General features: G+C 40.0%; 1 protein-coding gene across 2 annotated transcripts in view; it reads right to left on the bottom strand.

Annotated features, from left to right (window-relative positions):
• Window positions 1–19,298, bottom strand: part of OSBPL9 (oxysterol binding protein like 9) — a 62,616-nt gene extending 43,318 nt beyond the window's left edge. For both annotated transcript variants that reach the window (XM_086753852.1, XM_086753853.1), the window contains exons 1-3: window positions 19,118–19,298; window positions 10,026–10,076; window positions 6,061–6,139 (exon numbers count right to left, since the gene is read on the bottom strand). In XM_086753852.1, coding sequence (XP_086609978.1) covers window positions 6,061–6,139; window positions 10,026–10,076; window positions 19,118–19,228 — 241 coding nt within the window. In that variant the 5' untranslated portion in view covers window positions 19,229–19,298. The remainder of the gene's footprint in view (window positions 1–6,060; window positions 6,140–10,025; window positions 10,077–19,117) is intronic.
• Between the last annotated feature and the right edge of the window lie 888 nt (window positions 19,299–20,186).

The following is a 20,186-nucleotide window of genomic DNA, read 5'->3' as shown; positions in this document are numbered from 1 at the left end:
GGAGTTGTCACAATCATTGTTCTCCCTTCTGCTAATCCTAATCAATCCTCCTTTTCTTCTGCAGGTGTTTGACCAGTCTGCTCTCCCTGTACCTACTTAAGACTGCAACGCAATCACAAGAGGGAAAGTGAAAGTCCAACCTTGTCCAAAGAAAAAGCACCAAATGGTCTCAATGGTGTATAATGTATTAGATTAATCTGTGATCTTGAGAAACCAATTAAACTATTGTTTCACTGTTACCTAGGCTCAAAAGCTTTTTAGCAAGCTTTCTAATTGTCCACAAACACACCTTCAGGTGGAAACTTGTGTGACAAAGGAAATAGGTGATCAAGGTGCTATTAGTTCTCCCTGGGAATTCATACACAAAGTGTAATTTAGTAATTAAACATTTTTGAATGTGGGACAATCTGCAAGTATCTGAGTTTTCACTGGAGAATGTCAATATTTAAATATTAATTAGTAGTAACACTAAATAATACTTTATATAGTATATTCTGTGGAAATGCCTTTTCCACAGAAAAGGTATGTTTGCATCTAAAAGCCTTTGCAGATTGCACTGAACTAGCTCAGAAGCTACTAGTTCAAGGTAGAAACCACATTTTGGCTTGAACTAAAAAAAAATAAAAACAGGAGAACAAAAATATAATCATTTTCCTTAGCAAATAATATAGTTCTCAATCGAACAGGTCAAACTCAAGTTTATTGCTACTTGGAATTCCTTGTTAAAGCAGAAGGAAAAGTGTTGAACTTCTCCACCTTATAGTGAGACCTTTTCTGACCATTTCTCCCCTTTTAATATGCCTTTTTCTCACACTGACAAAGCTCATCTTTCCAAAATAGTTGCCATGTGTCATATATACAGTTGAGATAACAGATTCCTATGGATGCCAAAAGTAACAAGCAATAAATATAGTGCTTCTTCCAGGGGAAGGAAAAAACAAAACAACTGGACACATCACACAGCTACTGTTTCAAAGTATTATTATTACTCTCAAGTTTAGCATACATTTTAAAGTCTGCTACTCCAACTGCAAGAAATGAAAAACCAAGAGGTGTTTATATATGACCATAAATCCTGAGTGCAGATAGGGCCATTAAAAATGGCATACTCACTCATGGCATGGTTAGAAAATAGACAATTTAATACAGGATGCTGCGAACGCAAAAGGAACTGCGTGAAACCATAAAAACACAACCACGCGCCATTCCCTGTGCTCTGGTCACAAGTTCCAACTACTCAAAATATCAGTATAACACACTACTAGCAAAAAGGAGTTAGACGGAAGAGAGAAGAAGACAAAAACAATCCTACTGCAAAAGCTAAACCTAGTTCTGGTTCACAGAGGAATTTTTGCAGTTTTGCCAAGTGGGAGAGGACGAGATGCAGCACAGCGCAGATCGGGTCAGCTGAAGGGAAGAGGAGAGGTAGCTCGGCTCTGACGGAAGTGTATGAAGAGACAAGGCTGGAAGCCTTACTCTTAACACAGCGGCTTATCCCTCTGCAATACGAAAGCACCACTGAGGACAGCATACAGGAATTCACTGTTTCAGCATCACCAGAACTCCAGAAGGCCCTGAAAAATGTTAGCTTAGGGCAAACAATGTGGTCACAGCAGTTATAAAAATCATGGAGGAAACCAGCACAGACCAAGATTTCACACCAAAATATCTTTTTAGTCATTTTTTAGTATCAAATTTGAAAAGTTCTCAAAACTTTTTTGGGAAAAGGCTGCAATTTATGAATTGCTATTTAAATTGGGTAATCTGTTGGACTAAAGTGCCTCTTTACACTACAAGGGCAATCAGCTTCCTGTCATCTACTTGGTGGATAACACTAAGGTTTTATAGAAGACTACAAATACTATTTCCCCAAGTAGTGGTGAAATGCAGGTCTACAACCATTATACTTAATTTTGATACTTAATACAAACACTTAAAATCTCAAATTCTGATACTGCTCAGCAGCTAAGGCCTTTGTGGACCCCAGTATACTCTCAGTAACTGCTGTCCCACCCATTAACAAAATTCCCTGCTTTTATAACATTAAAGCAACCTCTTGCTGTGCGTATCTCCCTCTTTTCTCAGCTGGGATCATAGGCAGTCATAAATCCTGCCAGAAACTGGGGCAGGATCGGGAAAAAGGAGAAATCTACCTTTACCAGCCGGCAGCTTTCATGTAATAGGAGAATAAGTTGCACAGCAACATTCATGCTTCATTTCTCAGATACTTTTGCGGCAGGAATAGGAAAGGAAAGACAAAAGCTAAAGCAAAATAATCTCAGATCAATGCACTGGACTGCTTCCAATCTTTCAATCCTTTATTACACTAAATACTGGAGACAAGACTGATTTGCCTTCCAAGGAACTGTGCTGCAGGCTGTAAAAATAAGAGCTAGGTTTTTAAATAGGAGTTTAAAAACCTGAATTCTTGTTTCTGCATACAATGTGTGTTTAGTGAAGTATTTCAGTCCAAATAAAAGCCGTTATTGCTTCAGGTCAGACAGCAATTCAAATATCAAGAAGGCAACAATACCCTTGACAGACTATCATGAACATCATGTTCCCACTCCTGAACTTAAGCCACAAGCATCCTAGTGAGCAGAAAGAGCAGCTAAGTGATATGAAGGATAGAAGAACTGACTTTCCAAATGGCAAGAGCTTATAAAGGTGATGATATGAAGATGTTAAAAGAAAAAACACGCCCCCCGCCCCTCAGTGTTTGAAGGTTACGAAACATTTAGAACAGGGACATGTATTACAGCAAGAAAAAATATATTATTGAGAAAGAGCTTCCCGACAGGAAGGTACATTAGACTAAGAGTATTATCCCAAATGTTTTGCAGCAACTTGAATTAATTTTTGCATCTAATCTGAACAAACCCATGGGGGAGCGCTTTGAGATCTACCTAGTTCAGAAGTCTTAGAATCAAGCCATGAAACTGGATATACAGTATGACCAAACAAGGACCAACTGGGAGATGAAATACATTATTTTAAAATATATTTTTACATTTCTGTGGAGGTTCTACCCTACTCTTCCACTTCCAGTGTGAACAGGTATCAATACAGCTGTATGTAACAATAAAGAGAAAAAATCTGCAGGGCGCTCTGGCAGAGCTAAAGTTAAGCTGACAGTAAAAGCAAAACATGCTGTTTGTTTTATTGCCCATATTTACTCAATTCACTTATTTCCTTTATATCCAGGTACTAAGTATATGGATACCATTTGATATTTACGCAGTCATCATTCAAAGCCTACATTTTCTGTGTAATAAAAATTTTTAACTTCTACTAATGGTCAATACAGAGATGGCCATTAGGAAGCACAGTTGCAACAGAATAGAGAGAGATTGTCACAGGCAGCAACAAAATAGGAACTACACACTGGAGAGACTCAAAATCTTCCCAGAGCCACTGAGAGGCAAATCTTAGTGGAAGATGCTGGAGGTTTAGCGCTTCAGAAATCCAGTTACACACATACACGCACATATGGAAACAACATCCCTGTGAGAAGTTGATCAGACATCTTTAAATGACTTATTTGCCCTTCATCTCATTACTTACATCTCTGGAGTGTTAGATCGAAGTGCAATTTTGAGCAACTGACATTAAGAAACACTTAATGAATCCAGTATGAAGTTTCTTCCTTCTTTTCCCAAATTCCAGTTTTATCACTGCCTGTCAGCAAAATTCCACTGAAGTTAAAGAAGATTCAAATCTTCACCAATCAGTACTTAAAGTCTGAGTACAAGACAACATTTTTCTTCAGGGGCCTGAAAAAGAAACCATTTCACTGCAGATGGGACCCTAACTTACACACAGGTCAGCGGATCTTTGAAAACTTGGTATTTTTAAAGTTCTGTCATTTTCCCACCTAGGCTCCAGGCTGTTTGAATCCCTGTCTGTCTCTGAGAATGAAGGAAAGCAGTTAAGTAGGAAGGAAGGGATTGTATCTTTTAAAAAGTTGCCATTTGTGAAACAGTGTTCTCTTGTACAAGACTTCTTTCATAAAGGGTGAATGTATTCATAGCTACGACTACCTCGCAGAACAAAACCTCTACCTGGATCATGTATTAAAAAAATCTTAGAAATAAATTGTTAGGAATACTGTATGTTTTCTTGGATTATTGCTAGAATCTGTCCTACATATCCTATGTAGTCTTAGCATACTGTAGTATTTACATTATTACCCATTCATGGCTGATAGCGACCTATATTTCACATAAATTAAAGCCTGTGTAATACTGAATTAATTTCATTTAATATATATAACATTTATATATATAAAAATATATATGACATAAGGGTTGCATGAGGTAAGAATACACTTACAGAGACCGTAAGAACTATAGATATAGTTTCACAGAGCTGTTTTATACTGAAATATCCCAGCACTAATATCTTACTTGTCTTTTCACATTTTTGCTTTACAGCCACATACACTAATACTGTGCTTGTATCATTACAATTTGCTGGATATCAGGGATGTTATCTTCATAATATGTTAACAGAAAAAGCATAATACAGAAAATAGTGTACAAGATCTTAGTTCTGCACTAAAGGAATATACACAAATCCTGATCTGATATGAAACACACATAAATTGAGATTATAAAGCACGTTATGTGACAAAATTGGGGTTCAAAAATTATCAATATTACTTAGAGCAGAACATTACTCATATCAGATACTACCAGTCTTCTTTTCAGACATCTGACTACCCAAAAGAGAATATAGCATATAAGAAATCAGTGCAAATAAGACATATTTAAAAGGTTTATCTTAGTAACTAAAGATGAGAGATTTCCAGATTTACCTGTATCAAGTTCTCAGATATTCAGCAGTATTTAGCTTCACAGTACTGAAAGACTGCCACAACATGGCATTCCATTACTGCATTAGCAATTAGCTTGCATTTTATCAGTTATCCTTGGGAACAGTAGATTTAAGTATTACTGTGAGCTCAGCATTATGAAGGTATGTTTATGAGGCTTAATGCAGCGAAAAGCCAGAGTACAGCAGCAGCATTTAGGAAGAACTGTAGCACAAGGAATACAGATACCAGTGACAATATGGTATACAATTAATATTTATCATTAGAAATATTCTCACAAACACAGCAGTATTAATGGCAACTCCCATTTCCAAATCACTGATTTAAAAATACACACAGTACCACATAGATTATAGAATTATTCCAGTTTATATAAATTAATGACTGCTTACATGCAAAAGTGCCTCTTGGATAGTTACAGTTTCCAGCTCTATGCAAAGCAATTAAATGATTTAGTCACTATATTTGAGAGGAAAAGCAAAAGGACTAACAAATGTTAGTTGAAAAATATTTTCATCACACTTCCCTAGGATTTTAACATTCAGAAAATAGAAGTTCTCTAGTCAATATTATCACAGTATTTTGTCCTGCTGCTGCAGATAAAATCATTTAAGGAGTACATAACAATTAGATAGTACCTTACCCTTTCTACCGGTGAACCATAGCATGCAATGCCGAAACATAGCAGTGGCAGATGGCATTGGTGTTAGTAAATGTGAATAAAAGGATAATAGCAGAGAAATGGTGACTGGCAGGCAAGACACAGAAATGTAGATGAAATGAATGCAAGCTGGTAAATCTTGAAGCAAAGCTCCACCTTTAAGCCAAATGTTGCCTCTAGTCTCCTCATAATTGAGCATTAAGTTCTATTTGGATACAGATTGCAACCTTCAGACCAGTCTTGATTATCTTCATACAGAAATGCATAATCATATCTTGATAACGAAGATCAGAAATATTTTGTAAGCGAAACCCATAATCAGAAGCCCTTCAGTGGTTTATTCTTTACATTTTTAATCTCCAAATCCTGCTACAGCTACAGTCTCTTTCTAGCACGTATGTACCCACTGCAGATGTAAATCCCTGCCTAACCTGCAGCACCCCTGGATCCAGAATGTTCTCAGTGTGCTCATTCATGCTGTTCTGTTGCCAAACATTTTAAATCATCCATCAAATACAAGTGGAATCTATTATAAGAAAAAAAACAATCTCTTCTTTCAGCTCACCCTGAAAATGGAAGGTTTTCTGATCAACAGTTATCGTGAAGGTGCTGTCGTCCTCATCGTCTATACCAATCACAGCTCCCTGTGAAACAAAGAACAAAATCCTGATAAGGCAAGCAGTGACATCAGCAGCACACACTCCATCACTACACCACCGGAATTTAAAAAGCATTGACAAATTAGAAGCAAACTGAATACAGTAAAGAGCAGAAAGATTCTCTGTTTAGTCACAGGATGCAAGTCAGTTCTTTAAAATAATACATTTTTAGTGCAGAAAAAATCCCAGTAATTATTTATAAAACTGTGATTTTCTGCATAGTAATATGCATCTTGTATTTTTGCAATGGAGGCGGCTTTACACTACAGCATCATGATAGCAGGCAGTTTTCTACTACATTCCACCTTATATTTTAAGGAAAAGCAGGGAGCAATATTTCATAAGTACATTCCATGCATAAAAATACTAATTAATAGATACTTTACAAAAAGAAGCTCTTGACCTGATTTTATCTATCCGTCTATTAAAAAAAATAATAAATCATTCTATCAGAATGAATTTGGCCCATCATGTCATGTCACTGGTACACTGCATGATCTAATTTTCAGTCCCTAATTAAACATTAACAGTAAGTCAACAGGATATAACAAAAGCAGCTAGCTTTGTCTTCTAATTCCTCATGAATTATTAGAAGGAAATGCAAATAAATTGCAGAGTTAAAGGCCATCTGTGCTTAGCTATTTACAAATCTATCCACATCTTCATTCCTGCCCCCCTGAACACTTAATTTAGATTTAAGTAAATAACACAGTTTCACCCAGGAGAAGACGACACTGAAAAAGAACCATACCATGCCTCTGTCAACTCCAACAAATTCTAACATTTAGTTCAAAAATCACCAACGGATTTACTCAGTTTCCTTTCTCCAGGAGACAGAGCATCAGATCTGCTTTATCCTTCCCCCTTCCACAAAACAGACATCACTGGAAGGTCCACATACTTAAAGGGTAAATTCTGCCCTTACTGCCCAAATAAACAGCAAGTAACAGCAGCAGGAGCACGCGTGAGTCAATTCCAACAAACGGTTCATTTCATTCAGCCAAGTATTACATAGCAATTGCGGAGCAGAGGGTTGGGTAAGTATCAGGCCGGCCAAAACATAAGAATTGTTTTGGTGCAGACTTAGGGGCAGAAGGATCTGAATCAATCTTACTTACACACATTGTTCATAGCCCCTGTGTGAGGTTTCTAGCTAATGGTACCAGCTCATGTACGGCTGGGAGTATGACAGGCACCACAGGACAGAGTGGAAGGAACAGGTCCTATTTAAGAACAGCACCAACCATATGGAATTCAAGGCTATACAGCAGGAAAGGATAGCTCCAAACTGTTTTTTTTCTTCTCTCCAATGCCAAAAAAGTACCACTTAACTTCTCCAAAAGAGTATCTTCCATACGGGCTTTTCAAAGACAGCTCTGTGATGACTATAAAAGAGGCACTTCAAAAGTGTACCCAAGCCAGCCTAATTCTGAATACTTTTCGTGCCAGGACATAACAACAACCAGATGACTCGTCCATTCGGAAACTATCTGGTAATCCTGCAGTGCACCAGTGACATGACATGGTGGGCCAGATTCATTTTGCCAGATTTTTTTTTTTTTTAATATACCAATAGATTAAAAGATGTCTGGCACTTTAAGTACGCGTTTTGCTACGCAATAAATCAGAAGATCACTGCAAGTTGTACAATATCACGCTCCTCACCAGCTCTATCAAAAATCCGTAAGTCAGACACCAATAACACAACCAAGATATTCCCCCCAGAGAATAAGGTAAAACTAACGTAAGGCTAAAAAGATCAGACTGGGACAGCTAAATCCTGCCTCCATCCTAAGTGGTGGGAGGAAACTGAGGGGCAGGATAAGCACAGCACTACGTGGTCTCAGTACAAAGCTGTATAAAGTGCACATGCGCTAACTGCAATGCTGAGGCAAAAGGGCTGAGAAGAAGCATAGAAGATGCTTCTGTGTCACACAGATCATACATATAAACAAGTAAAAGAAAAACTAGACTGTGAAAGTTTAAGTGTATATTCCAGAAAACTTAAGCAGGACCTAAGCATAGTATAGACGACACAGATCCCTCTACGAACACACGTTCCTAAGTACACTATGACAGACAACAAAAGAATTTGAAGATTAAACTTAAGGCCTATAAACATGTGTATCAAAAGCAAAAAGGTTTGGGACAAGCTTTTAAAAAATCTGTTCAAGAAAGAGGAAGCATTTTAGCCACATCACTTAAATTACATGTTTGTTTATGTTCACACCTACAGTTACAAATCAACAATTACTCTAAACAGAAAACCACTTTGATAGAATTCCAGACTGTAGAAGTCCATCTGTTCAGCTATCAGTATCACTGTCATCTGCCAGAAGAGATGCTTTACAAAAGTAGAAAAAAAAAAAAAGATTCCTTCCTCCCTCACCAAAAAAAACCCCCACACATTCAGAGAAAGGATGGGGGAGTCAGCAAATCTTTAGAAAACTCCAAAGAGTAATTTGAGGTGGGAGAGTGGGAGATGAGGGAAGAGAAAGGGATTGTATTATGTTAAATACATATAAAGATGGATCATACCATGTTGAACAGATTGTTCACTTTTAATATTTCCTAAACTGACAGGGTGAGGCCAACCTCCCCACTGACAAGCTCAAAACACTATTAAAGCAGGCATGGTTCTTCAGACTAAATTTTTATGGACAATGCAAAAAGTCACCTTCATTAATCTTTGGGAATCTAATGTTCTAGACAGCTGTTTGAATTTACATTACCTTTAAAGAAATTCTAAATTAAGATATCAATACGGTAAACAAGGGAAGTGCAAAAAGGTCACGTGGAATCCAGGTGAATGGAGATTCTCTGTACAAGTCTCAAAAAGTTATCGATGTCCCTTTATTAGGCTCACAGAAAGGAGCAACAACAGAAGGAAGGACTAATGGGAAGAAGCAGATTTCTGCTGCAACACTCATCACGCCATGTGTCAGACCACAGCTCACCTTCCCTAAACTTCTCTCCAAGACTCAAAATGCTTCCATTCACACCCATTATCGTCCCAACTCCTTTCCCCTGTTTACATCACCTCTTCACAAGATCACTGCATAGTGGAACCAGAGATTCTATGAGGAAGGGAAAAAATACAGAAGGACTTGTGCAAAAAATATTTTTGATATGTGCATGGCCACAAGGTAGAAACTGGGAATGTGCAAAGACATCACAGCATTCCCAGCTCACTTCAGTACTGACCCTTCAAGCTACAATGGCAGCATGCAAGGTTAAATGTCCCAAACTGGAATGCCTCAAACAGGTAACACTCAGCTTTCCCACTCTGCATCTTCTTACCTCTGTTTCCCCAATTTCCACCCCCCGAGCTGATATTGCAAAAACTTTGCCTGCTGTGTTCTTCCTTCCCTTTCCAGTCCTCCTTTGTTTCACTAAGCTGAAGCCCAGCCAGGTGGCAGGCCTAGAGTGTCCACGCTGGCAGAACGGAGGACATAGTAAGACAATCAAGGCAAATCAGAAGGACAGAAGGAAGCGGTTTTGCAATTACTTCTGCAGGTACAGAACATGCATGTATACACGTATGTATCTCCACACACAAAGAAATGAGAGCTGCAAACAGCAACTTTTTAATAGCATTCTATTATTAACTCATCTTACTCTGTCATATAATGCTTTTTTATATAATGTATTAAATGTAAAATGATTTTATACAATACATAGAATCACAGAATGTAATTAGCACAGCATGTCACTTGACCTCTAACGTTTTCTTTCTTTAAATACCTTCACTATTTCAGTATTTTGCAGAGTCAGGAATAGAGCCCAAACCTCAAAAATCTCCTTGCGGTTCTCTCCATTAGGCCACGTCATACACAGTAAGTCATTAAGTACTGAATAAAACAACACTTACCCTGAGTCTAACACACCCTCGGCGTGATCCTCTCATCATTTTGTCTTTTGACTGAAACAGAAAAAAAACCAGATCACTGGATTAACAAACACAGTAAGAACTGCAAGCAGAAAGTTAGTTATTTGAAGCAACTGACAAAATAATAAATCATTTTTGTATAAAGTTTTATTGACTGATAAAATGAGATGCAACTTCTGTTACAAAATAGGTTAGTTCTCACACAAAAGAAAGTACACCATCACGATATGAAAAAGCAATCGTTCAAGAAATAAGAATACAATATTCCACTTCAAGAAGTTTTGTAGATACCTTGAAGAAATACTTAGAAGATGCAGTCCCTACCTTAAGAAGAAAAGAATTAGGAAATATTAAAATTGCCAGTATACTGATACACATCTTCCTCCTTTCCATCCTACTCTCTGAAAAGTGTCCATAGAACAAAATCTGGCTGTGCATGCAGAACTGTACAAATGAAATTATATCTCTGTCAGAAGGTTTCCCAGATTCATATGCCTTTTCATATAGATACAAATTTCATGTTTAGACAGGTTTCTATGTCTGCTTTCTAGATAGTACAGCCTGCTTTCATTGCAACAACTAGAAAAATTATGTTCACAGTCATTTAAGCAATAAGAGCTCAGATCAGAAAACAGGATTCCTATGCCCATGACCAGTCCTTAAACCTGTGGACTGGCCTACCTTGCACAAATTATTGAATCTCTTCTTCAGTATCTGTTTGAAGCATTGACAAGGGAATTCCAGGGGAAAAAGACCTCAACCCCTCAAAATAGGCAATTCTAAACAGCCAACTCGCTTCTAGCTTGAAATTGTGATAGCTTGAACTTTCAGCTATTCCCAGCACGGACTCAGGTAGATTTGTCAGTAACTTTCTGCCAATGTTGTGTTATTGGGCAATACTGCCAAGCCCAAGTAGCATACACACAAAGTCTTTAAGATAAAGAAAAAAAATAAAACCCTTGGGTTATCCTAAAGATTTGTTTTTCTGATACATGCAAAACATCTTGTGGTTTTTATCTATGTGCACACACACACTTCTGTTTTTAAAATATCCAAACTACATTCTTTCAGTTCACAAAAACACAGCTATCACTGGTGTCTCATGAACAGATTCTCTTGCTGTCATCTTCTGAAATACCTTCCTCTTTCCAATGGTATCTTAACAAATCCATCTAGACAATATTGATGCAATTATGACCAGCTCTATTTTCACTGAAGCCATTAGACAATGAAATCTTATTTATATCAGTGGAAAAAAAAGGACAGGAAGGGGAAGGATCAATCTTAACAGCAACAAATTATTCTTCATCTGCTACATATTTGATGTATAGCTACAAGGAAAGCATGAAGCACTCACAGCAAGTCCTATTCACTAAAGACAATTTTAAAATATAGCAGTCAGAGCTGCAAATAGTGTTTTTGCTGATCTCTCTAATTTGTCAGAGTTGTTTTCTGTCTTCTGAATGTTAGAAACCATCAGTACTAATCTACTTGCTTTCACACCAATACAGGTTAGCTGGTCAAAATGAAATGGAAGACCAGCAGTGCATACGTAACATATTCTATACATACATAATTTCTTTGTAGATGTCCTGAATGAAAACTTCTACATAGGGAAGATTATTTTTAAGGTTTGTTTTTTTTTTTTTCTAAAGCTCAAAGCCAGGAAAGTATTTAGAAACAAAGTTACTCTAATACTTTTCTATGAGAAATTGTATACGCTTGGGACACACCTCACTAGATTACGCTTTTATTTGTCATATTCGCTGCCTTGAGAGCTCTCCTAAAATGGGAGGACACTACCGAGAGCTTATTACTCCCTCTGGTGGTACCAGGAAGAAAATTTGGCATTGTCTTAGCAGGAAAGAGAATATTTGGACTGAGGATGAAACGCTGCAGCAGCTGAAAGAAACCCACCAGGCCCGACTGTCCGGATCACCACTTCGGGCCCTGCGGCGTGCCTGCTCCCTGCCCTGAGCACAGCCAGAAAACCAAACCAGACAAAAAACAAAGGGAGCAGAAAAAACGTTTGGTTTGGTTTGGATCCCTCAGTCAGCTAAGTGCAGGGAAGATGAGAGCTGGTCCTAGCGCAAGGGAGGGCAGAATCCCAACAACCCCGATTTCCACTGTGCAGACTGGCTATCAACTCAGCTGCGAAAGATACTGTAAAAGCTTTCCTTTTTCTTGTACACCACATTTTAATGGAAGGGAAATTAAGTTTAAACATTAAAATGTTCTTAGTCTGCAAAAAGATTCACAAGACAAATCACAGGTTCCTATATACTTAAAATTTTGCCATCTTCAGATAGAGCTTTAATTGGTTAATACCAATTATACTGAAGTGGCAAATCTAATTCATTCTACTTAAGCGGAATAAAGCACCTATCATTCCAGCATCTGAACTCCCTGTGCACTAAAGCAGGCAGCTGTCATCGCACACGGTGCTGTATTCTCTCATCGGAAGACAGCAAATCTCTTACTGATTGCTGCAGGAAAGTACTTTAAAACATAACTCAGCTGACATTTTAGATTGCCTGTCCCTGCCACAAAGTAAGATTTTACAAAAAATGCAATTCAGACAGCTTCAGCTTCCCCTCAGAGCATTATGTCTTACCCTTTGGTTGAAATTAGGCATGGGTGTCCATCCCATAACTGTTTTGAGGGATGGTTCCATATTACTGAATAAAATCTCATACAGCAGAAAGACATCTCCGAATGGCTAATAAGAAGGTCACATTTTACTTTCTTTTTATATTTAAACTTTTAATATGTAGCTATCTTTTTTTTTCAGTGATCAGTTTTATAACCAGACAAAATGACATTTTCAATAAACATAGTGTACTGATTTTGATGATAACGCACTTGAATAGGTTACAAGCAGACAGCAACATGAGATAAATTTCAGCTGAAGCTCAAATAAAAATTTGTAAAAATGAGCAAAGCTATGCAGCGTTACTGCAGGGGGAATGTAGGTATCTCCAACAAAAACATGACCTTTATTGGTTTCTTTTTCACATCCACCCAGTGAAGTTGATCAAATACAGAACTGATCTAATATAAGGCATCTCAGGTAACCCACAACTTCTTAGAGAAATGAAAATAATGCCTAGATCTGTTCAAAAAATCAAACCAAAACAAGGCCCCCCAGCCCTCCTTCATCTTTAGAACTACTACTATTTCATTTGAGTTTTAGCTGTTGCACGGAAAGTTTAAGATTTCAGTAAAAAACCCAGCTGCCGTCTGCCTCCAAAACTTTTCAGGCACAAGATCTGCTTGCGCAGAAGTGCACAGAACTTGAAGAGGTACATTTTTGACTCACACAGTGCTGTCAAGGAAATCTCTAACGTAAGTACATAGATGAGCTAAATCACTTACAACATTTATTTCCCATTAGGGATGAAGAACCTGGAACAAGCTCTATTTATAAACTGGGTTTTTTTTTTCAGTTTAACTACATCTAGAGGAGAAGCTTTAGCTGGGACCACTTTCCGTAACAGTCATTGTTCTCATCAAATGCTAAGACAACCCTCACTTTTCAAGTGGAAATAAAAATCTACAATTTTAAAACTTCACTTGCTGTTCCCAGCCCACCACTCCTCTAGCTCCCTCGTGAGGCACACCCCAGTCTCAGAGGAGGACCTCCTTGAGCACAGGGACAGCAGCTAACAGCCATCCTGTTTCTGTAGCTACAGCTTTGACTTCTGTGGATGCAGACATAAAGCAGGAACCAAAACACTGCAGCAACAGCTGAGGATGCCACTGGGGCTCATTTAACCCCAACCGATGCCATGTATATCTGAAAAAGGTAAGGCAACAATTTATGGTTCCTGACATAGAGAAGCACTACACTGCTTACAGAATCCTACAAGAAATTTAAAAATGAAAAGCCTTAGCTGGATTGAGGTGTAAAAGAAACAGCATAATTGTAGGACTCTCCCTTCAGCACAGCTACAGACTAAACAGCCTATATCTGCAACAGGACTGGGTATCTGACCACTATGTTGATATTTTAAAATTTCTAAATACTGTAATTGCTATTAAAAGTTCATACTATATAATTCTAAGTTATTTTAAATAAAGCTTATTCATTAAATTGTCTCTCTCACTAGACGATTCATTAGTTCATTAGACTTAGCCTAACTGCTCCATTCCCAGTCTGCATTGAGGAAAGACTTTTATATAGCTAGAAACCTTCAACTAAGTTGTATCTAACAACAATAACAACAAAAATTGATCCTCCAGATTGCTACTGGTTTTATTTTGCTCAGTTAATTAAAAAATATTTAAAAAAATGCAATAGATGAGATTTTTGCAGGTAAAGGAACGGATTTAGTACTGAACTGGTATTCTTTGGATCCACAGTTAGCACACGATCTGCACTCTTCTGATTTGCCAAACCGCAGCCATGTTGATCCAGATCCTGCATGAGCACCCAATGCTGCTTCATCAAATTAATGGAGCAGACAACATGGCAGGAAAACAGATTCAACTGAAAGTCTCTACCATAGGAGCACTGAGCCGTGACTCCAGCTTCAGAGGCATCATTTGAAATCAAGTTAAGAAGATCTGTTTTCTATGCACCATCAAAGATTCATGAAACTGCTGCAAAATTGGAGTCACCCTCCTCAATATCTGGATTTTACAATCCACAAGCAGTTCTTCAATACAATACAACTGGTACTAAAGTTACTAACTAGCAGTAATCTTTAAAAAGCATGAAGGGAAAAATACGTTTACACCACCATAACTACTTCCTCCAAACAACTGTTTTCACACAGATTTTGCTCCTGAAAGCATTCAACCAGCATATGTTTTCAAAAGTAGCTTGATGGAATGATTAACAAAACAGTAACAGAATATCTAAACATTTAAATCTATTCTTTGGGCATTTATTGGCACAAGAACTGCTAAGATGATGGGAAGCCACCCAGTTTTGTTTCAAGAATACACACTATGGAGTTGTCATACAGAACAATTTTTTCTTGCAACCCTCATTCTCTATACAAAGCAGCTGTTCACGTCTACACAGTTTCAACAGTTCTTCTTTCAATACCACCGTACGTCAAATACCCACAAAGTTTTAAAATATTTTAAGGAACTGACCTTCCAATCTACCGGTCCTGGTTTTATCATTGTTTGCACAGCTACGACAGTTCTGCTTTCAATTTATTATACAATCAAAATATTTATTTAAAGAGTGCACTTAAAACAAGAATTTAAATCAGATTTTCAGCCCTGAGGGATTCTCTGGATTATTTCTACAGGATTCCAAAGAGCAATCAGGGCTATTGCTGATGTGTATTTAAGACAGCACTTCTACCAGAAAACACAAACAAAAAGCAAATTGCGCTCAACTCTCTTCCTCCCTAGCCATTTCTTTGTCTTAATGCTATCTTCCAGTGCAATGCCAACACATAGTTTTATACTGGCATGCAGAAAATAAACTACCGAACAAGTTCGGCTGAAAAAATAAATCAGCAGAAAGTTATTTTTCAGCTTGAATGCAGCTCATGGAACAACTTCACAGCTCCTGTGCCAGCAGAAGGCAGAAATGAGACACTGCAAGGCTCTTCTGCTAAATATTGTCAGTGCAGCCAACTACACACCATAAAACCCACAATGCTTCAGTGAACTTACATTTCCTACGTTGCTACCCCAGAAAACATTGGCGGATTCACAAATCAAAGAATATTGAGGAGGAAAAAAAGACAACAAATTTTGTCAAGCCATTGGCCAAACCGATCCAAAATGGCACACATTTATTTCATATTTTGCTCTTCAGGAAAAAAAAAAAAAAAAAACATTTACTTCTACTAGATAATAATTTATTTGAGCAAAACCATGTAAAGACAATATTTGGACAACAAGTCCCAATCATACTCTCTGAAGCATATCAGTCATAAATACATTTTAAAACGTAATTAGAAGCAAATTTGAGGATTTTTCTTCTCTTTCAGAATAGAAATGTACAAACACAAACTATAGAAGAAGTGGGGGAAAAAGCAAAGAAATTGGCATTGTAAAAAAACTTTTGTAAACCGATTTGGAATTGTGTGTGAAACACACACACTTTCAAGTAGTACTACCTTATTCACTGCAATACAATTAAATAGAGAGGAAGGAATACATAAATTAAACCAGAAAGAAGCTCAAACATTAAATTTTCATTTTTTCTTTCAGACTTGTAAAATCGTTTGCCTTGCTCCTTGAAAGTTCTAATCATGTCAGAAATGTAAATTTAATTGAATTAATTTGCTTCTGATGCATGTATCCAAAACATATTTAGGTTAAGACTTACTCATTTTACCAAAAGACAAAGCATACTAATTTAGGTGCCTTTTTTTCCCCCCACAAGTGCTATTGCACGCTAACTCTGTTTGAATGTTTATTCCACATTAAGGGTACTTCTCTGCAATCTATTGTAAATTACCACTAAAGAAGACTAAATACAACAGTGCAAGGACATACCTATGAAGAGACATAAGTTTCTGGATCTAGCTCTGATGGGAAGTCCAGCTGCATCAGAAGTTCTTACCCTGCAGTTTTCCACAGCTCCTCTGCCAAAGGTTAATTGGCTATTGTATCTACAAGACAAAGCGTGTCCCACATGTGCAACCTCCTGATTGAAACGGTCTAAGGAGTCTGCAAAAGGTGATGAGCAAGTCAAAGCTGATCAGTTAACTGTAATCTCCCCTATTAGCAAAACTGTTTCCAGATTGCGTATCTATACAGCCTGGTTGAAACAATCTCAGCCCGCCCCACCCATGCATTACGCTCATAGGGCAGGGCCAGTTTCAGGCTCAAAATCATTCAGTTGCGCTTACACAAGCAGAGCAAAGCAACGACATTGCTTCAGCCTGAAACTGCCTCAGAGGGAACGGAGTACACGACCATACATACCTGATAAACCTTTAAATGAAAATATAAGTCTGCATATACAGAATCCCAACAGGCCGCTTCCTCACATACACAAAGCCCCCAAACCTGCTAACATTCAAAATTTACGTTGCTTATGTACTAAAGTCTTACAAACTACCATTCAGAATGTACTACCCTAAAACTAAAGGTAGAGCTGAAAGAAATAGCAACCCACCACCTTCTCAGTGCTAACATTAGCACTGTGAGGCATTGTGAGGTATTTGGTCAACTGGGCCTCGATCTGAATTATCTTTCAAACCCAAGCCCCAGCTGACCCTTACAGCACTATGAGTAACCACGCCAGCACACATGAAGAAGCGAGCGCGCTGAAGGATCAGCTCTTTTGGCAGCCAGCCTTTCACTAGCTGAAGTTCAACACGATACATATCCTTAGGTACAAGAATGAATTCAGATGACTAGAGAATGGTAAAACACATACTCTACAGACATATGTGCGGAGGAAAAGATAGCACATGGATAAAGAAAGCATTCTAAAATAAATGTTAACTGCAGGAGCTTCTCAGTGGTAAAGGCACACAAAGCAGAGAACACAATTTTATTCTTGATCCCAACTTGAATTTTTCAGGACAGCTAGCCAAAAAGAAGATTTTTAAATCTGTGAACTAAAAGTCATTACAGTAACACAGAACATAATACATTAGACAAAATGAAAGTGTAATGCATATGTAGGGATATCTAATCATAGGACATAACGAAACTGAAGAACCCATTTTTATTAAAGAGGTGAAGACCATAGAATGAAAGTCATTGCCATAACCAGAACTATTATTATACGCATTAATCATCAGCAAATGTTTCTATTTCTGTAGCTGAGCATTAAATGACTTTGCACCTTGAACCTCTACTTAGACTACATTCACTAATTCACCCAGTCAAACAGCTGACACATGAACAGCTATTAAAATGGAACTATGAAACCACTTTAGTTCTCCATCCATATTCCAGGTGAGGGATTTTGAACCTGTGTGAACTAAAATTGTTTGAGAGTCTGTAATTGTTTTGTGCTGAGAGCCTTATAAAGTCCTGGGCCTGGAGAGATAAGCTCTCTCCTAGGAGGGCTGGAAATCCAGATTTAGGGGGAGAAATATGCAATGCTTCTGCATGAACATACCTTCACAGACTGAACGCTACTCCAAGTTATGTTATTTGCTGTAAAGCTACTACAATTTACTACAGCTTAAATTTATATGTGTTTTATCCAGACTGACACACTAATAGTAATTGCTTTGTGCCAAGAAAACTTATCTGTGCACGTATGTTGTATCAATTGAAGGGCAGATCCTTGAAAAAAAAGTAAATTTGCACTGTTAAAGTATTGGTAACTTAATTCACATTTTCATGTAAGAGGCTGAACAAGCTAGCAAGTCAGGATCCGTCAGGGGTTACGCAAAAGAGTCAAAGAAAACATCGCTGTTTCTTAATACACCGCACTTTAAAAGTTCCTGCTTGAAAGTACGAAGTCCTCAGCGAAAACGGGAAAGTCCACCGCAAACCGGGACGCGACCCGCCGTTGAGGCAGCGACCCCGGCATGTGCGTCGACAACGCGCCCGTGGCCCTCGGGTAAGCCGCGCCGGAGAAGACCGCCGCTCCGCGCAGACGTTCCCCAGGCGAGCCCCGCGGGAAGGCGACACCCTCACGGGCTCCGTCGCCCGGGCAGTGCCAGGGAGGGGCACTAAGGCAGCGGGACGCAGGAGAGCCCGAAGCCATCACCGAACAAGGCTCCGGACCACCCGGAGCGGGCGGGCCGGCCCCGCTCTCCCGGCGCAGATGGCTCGCTGCCCGCCTGGGAGTGGGTGCGAGGCGCCAGGGGGCAGAGGGAACCACCGACGGCTTCCGAAACGTCCACCGGCCGCCAGCGAACTCCCCGCGAGGGGGCAACGGCCACTCCCGCCCAACGACCCCGCCCCGGAGACGCCCCCTCCCCCCCCCGCGCCGGCCGCCAACAATAACAACGGCCCTCGCCCCCACCGATAAATCTCCCCGCAGGGCCGTCCCATTGGCTGCTCCCGCCGCCTCCTCCTTCCCCATTGGCCAGCCGAGCACTCACACCGCCCCGAGTCCCCTCCCCACCCCCACCCTGCGCCTCTACCGGTCTCCCGGCTCCTCGCCCGCCCGGCCCGCCGCTGCCCCTCACCGTGTAGTAGGAGAGGAGCCCGGCGTTGTAATCCAGCACGAACCAGCGGTACTGCCAGCCCTTCATGACATTGGTCCATTTGCTCAGCGGGCCCTCCATGATAGACGCCATCTTAGGCACCGAACCGGCACCGCCACCGCACACCCGCCCGTGCGGTGAGGGGAGCCCGGCAGAGGCACGGCGGCCGCCAGGAGGGGAGGAGGGGCGGGGCACGCAGCGAGGGGGCGGGGCCAGCAGCCACACTTCCCCGGAGGGCGGGCGGGGAAGGGGCGTGGTTTGCGCGCGCAGCGGGGCCGAGCAGGAAGCCCAACGGCTGCAAGGGGGGGGCGGGGCGATAACCGAGAGGCGGGAGGAGTTGGGGTGTCCGGAGGAGTTGGGTTTGTGGGTGGTACCTGAGCGATCCGGTCCCTGAAGCGGCCGGGGTTCCCCATTTCCCCTCACGGCTCAGGAGAGGCAGAGGGCGAGGCGTGAGGGGGGGCTGCGCCGTGGCCGTGGGGTGGTTTGGGCGCGGCCCCCTGCTGCCTCGGCTGTGTGAGGGCGGCAGGGCGTTGTCCTGTCCCCTCAAATACTTGGCGCCACGGCGCCTTTTCATTTCTCTCGCTGTTGTGCTTGCCTGTGTGCCTGTCCAAAGCGCCTCTAATGGAGTCCGAGGGCCTGGGTCTTCTCCTGAAGGGGCTACGTGGCCAGAGCGTACAAAAACCACTCATGACTTGAGATCAGCTTTTGAGGGTAAGGCGTATTCCAAAGGGACACAGGTTTCCTGTGGTCTGATCCAAGAATGTGGAATGAATTCCCCGGGAGCTATGGACAATTGTAAATCCGTGGTTCAGCGCAAGGCATGTTCTTTGGCACTGGTCTTCTCTGACATAAGTGCATAACTTCAGTGGTACTTTACAAAAAAACTTCAAAGGACCTGTAGAGATACTCATGTTCCTTCATAGGGATTGACAATAGAACAGAAGAAATTGTGCTTTTACCATGAGGTTTGTATTTGTCATGCAATCTTTAGAGTATTAATGGAATAACTTTCTTTAACCAAATATAAAACCATTTTTTCTTTTTATAATTT

Source organism: Chlamydotis macqueenii, chromosome 8 (genome assembly GCF_036417535.1).
Source record: "Chlamydotis macqueenii isolate bChlMac1 chromosome 8, bChlMac1.mat, whole genome shotgun sequence".
NCBI classification, from domain to species: domain Eukaryota; kingdom Metazoa; phylum Chordata; class Aves; order Otidiformes; family Otididae; genus Chlamydotis; species Chlamydotis macqueenii.
This window is presented reverse-complemented; position numbering and strand designations above follow the sequence as displayed.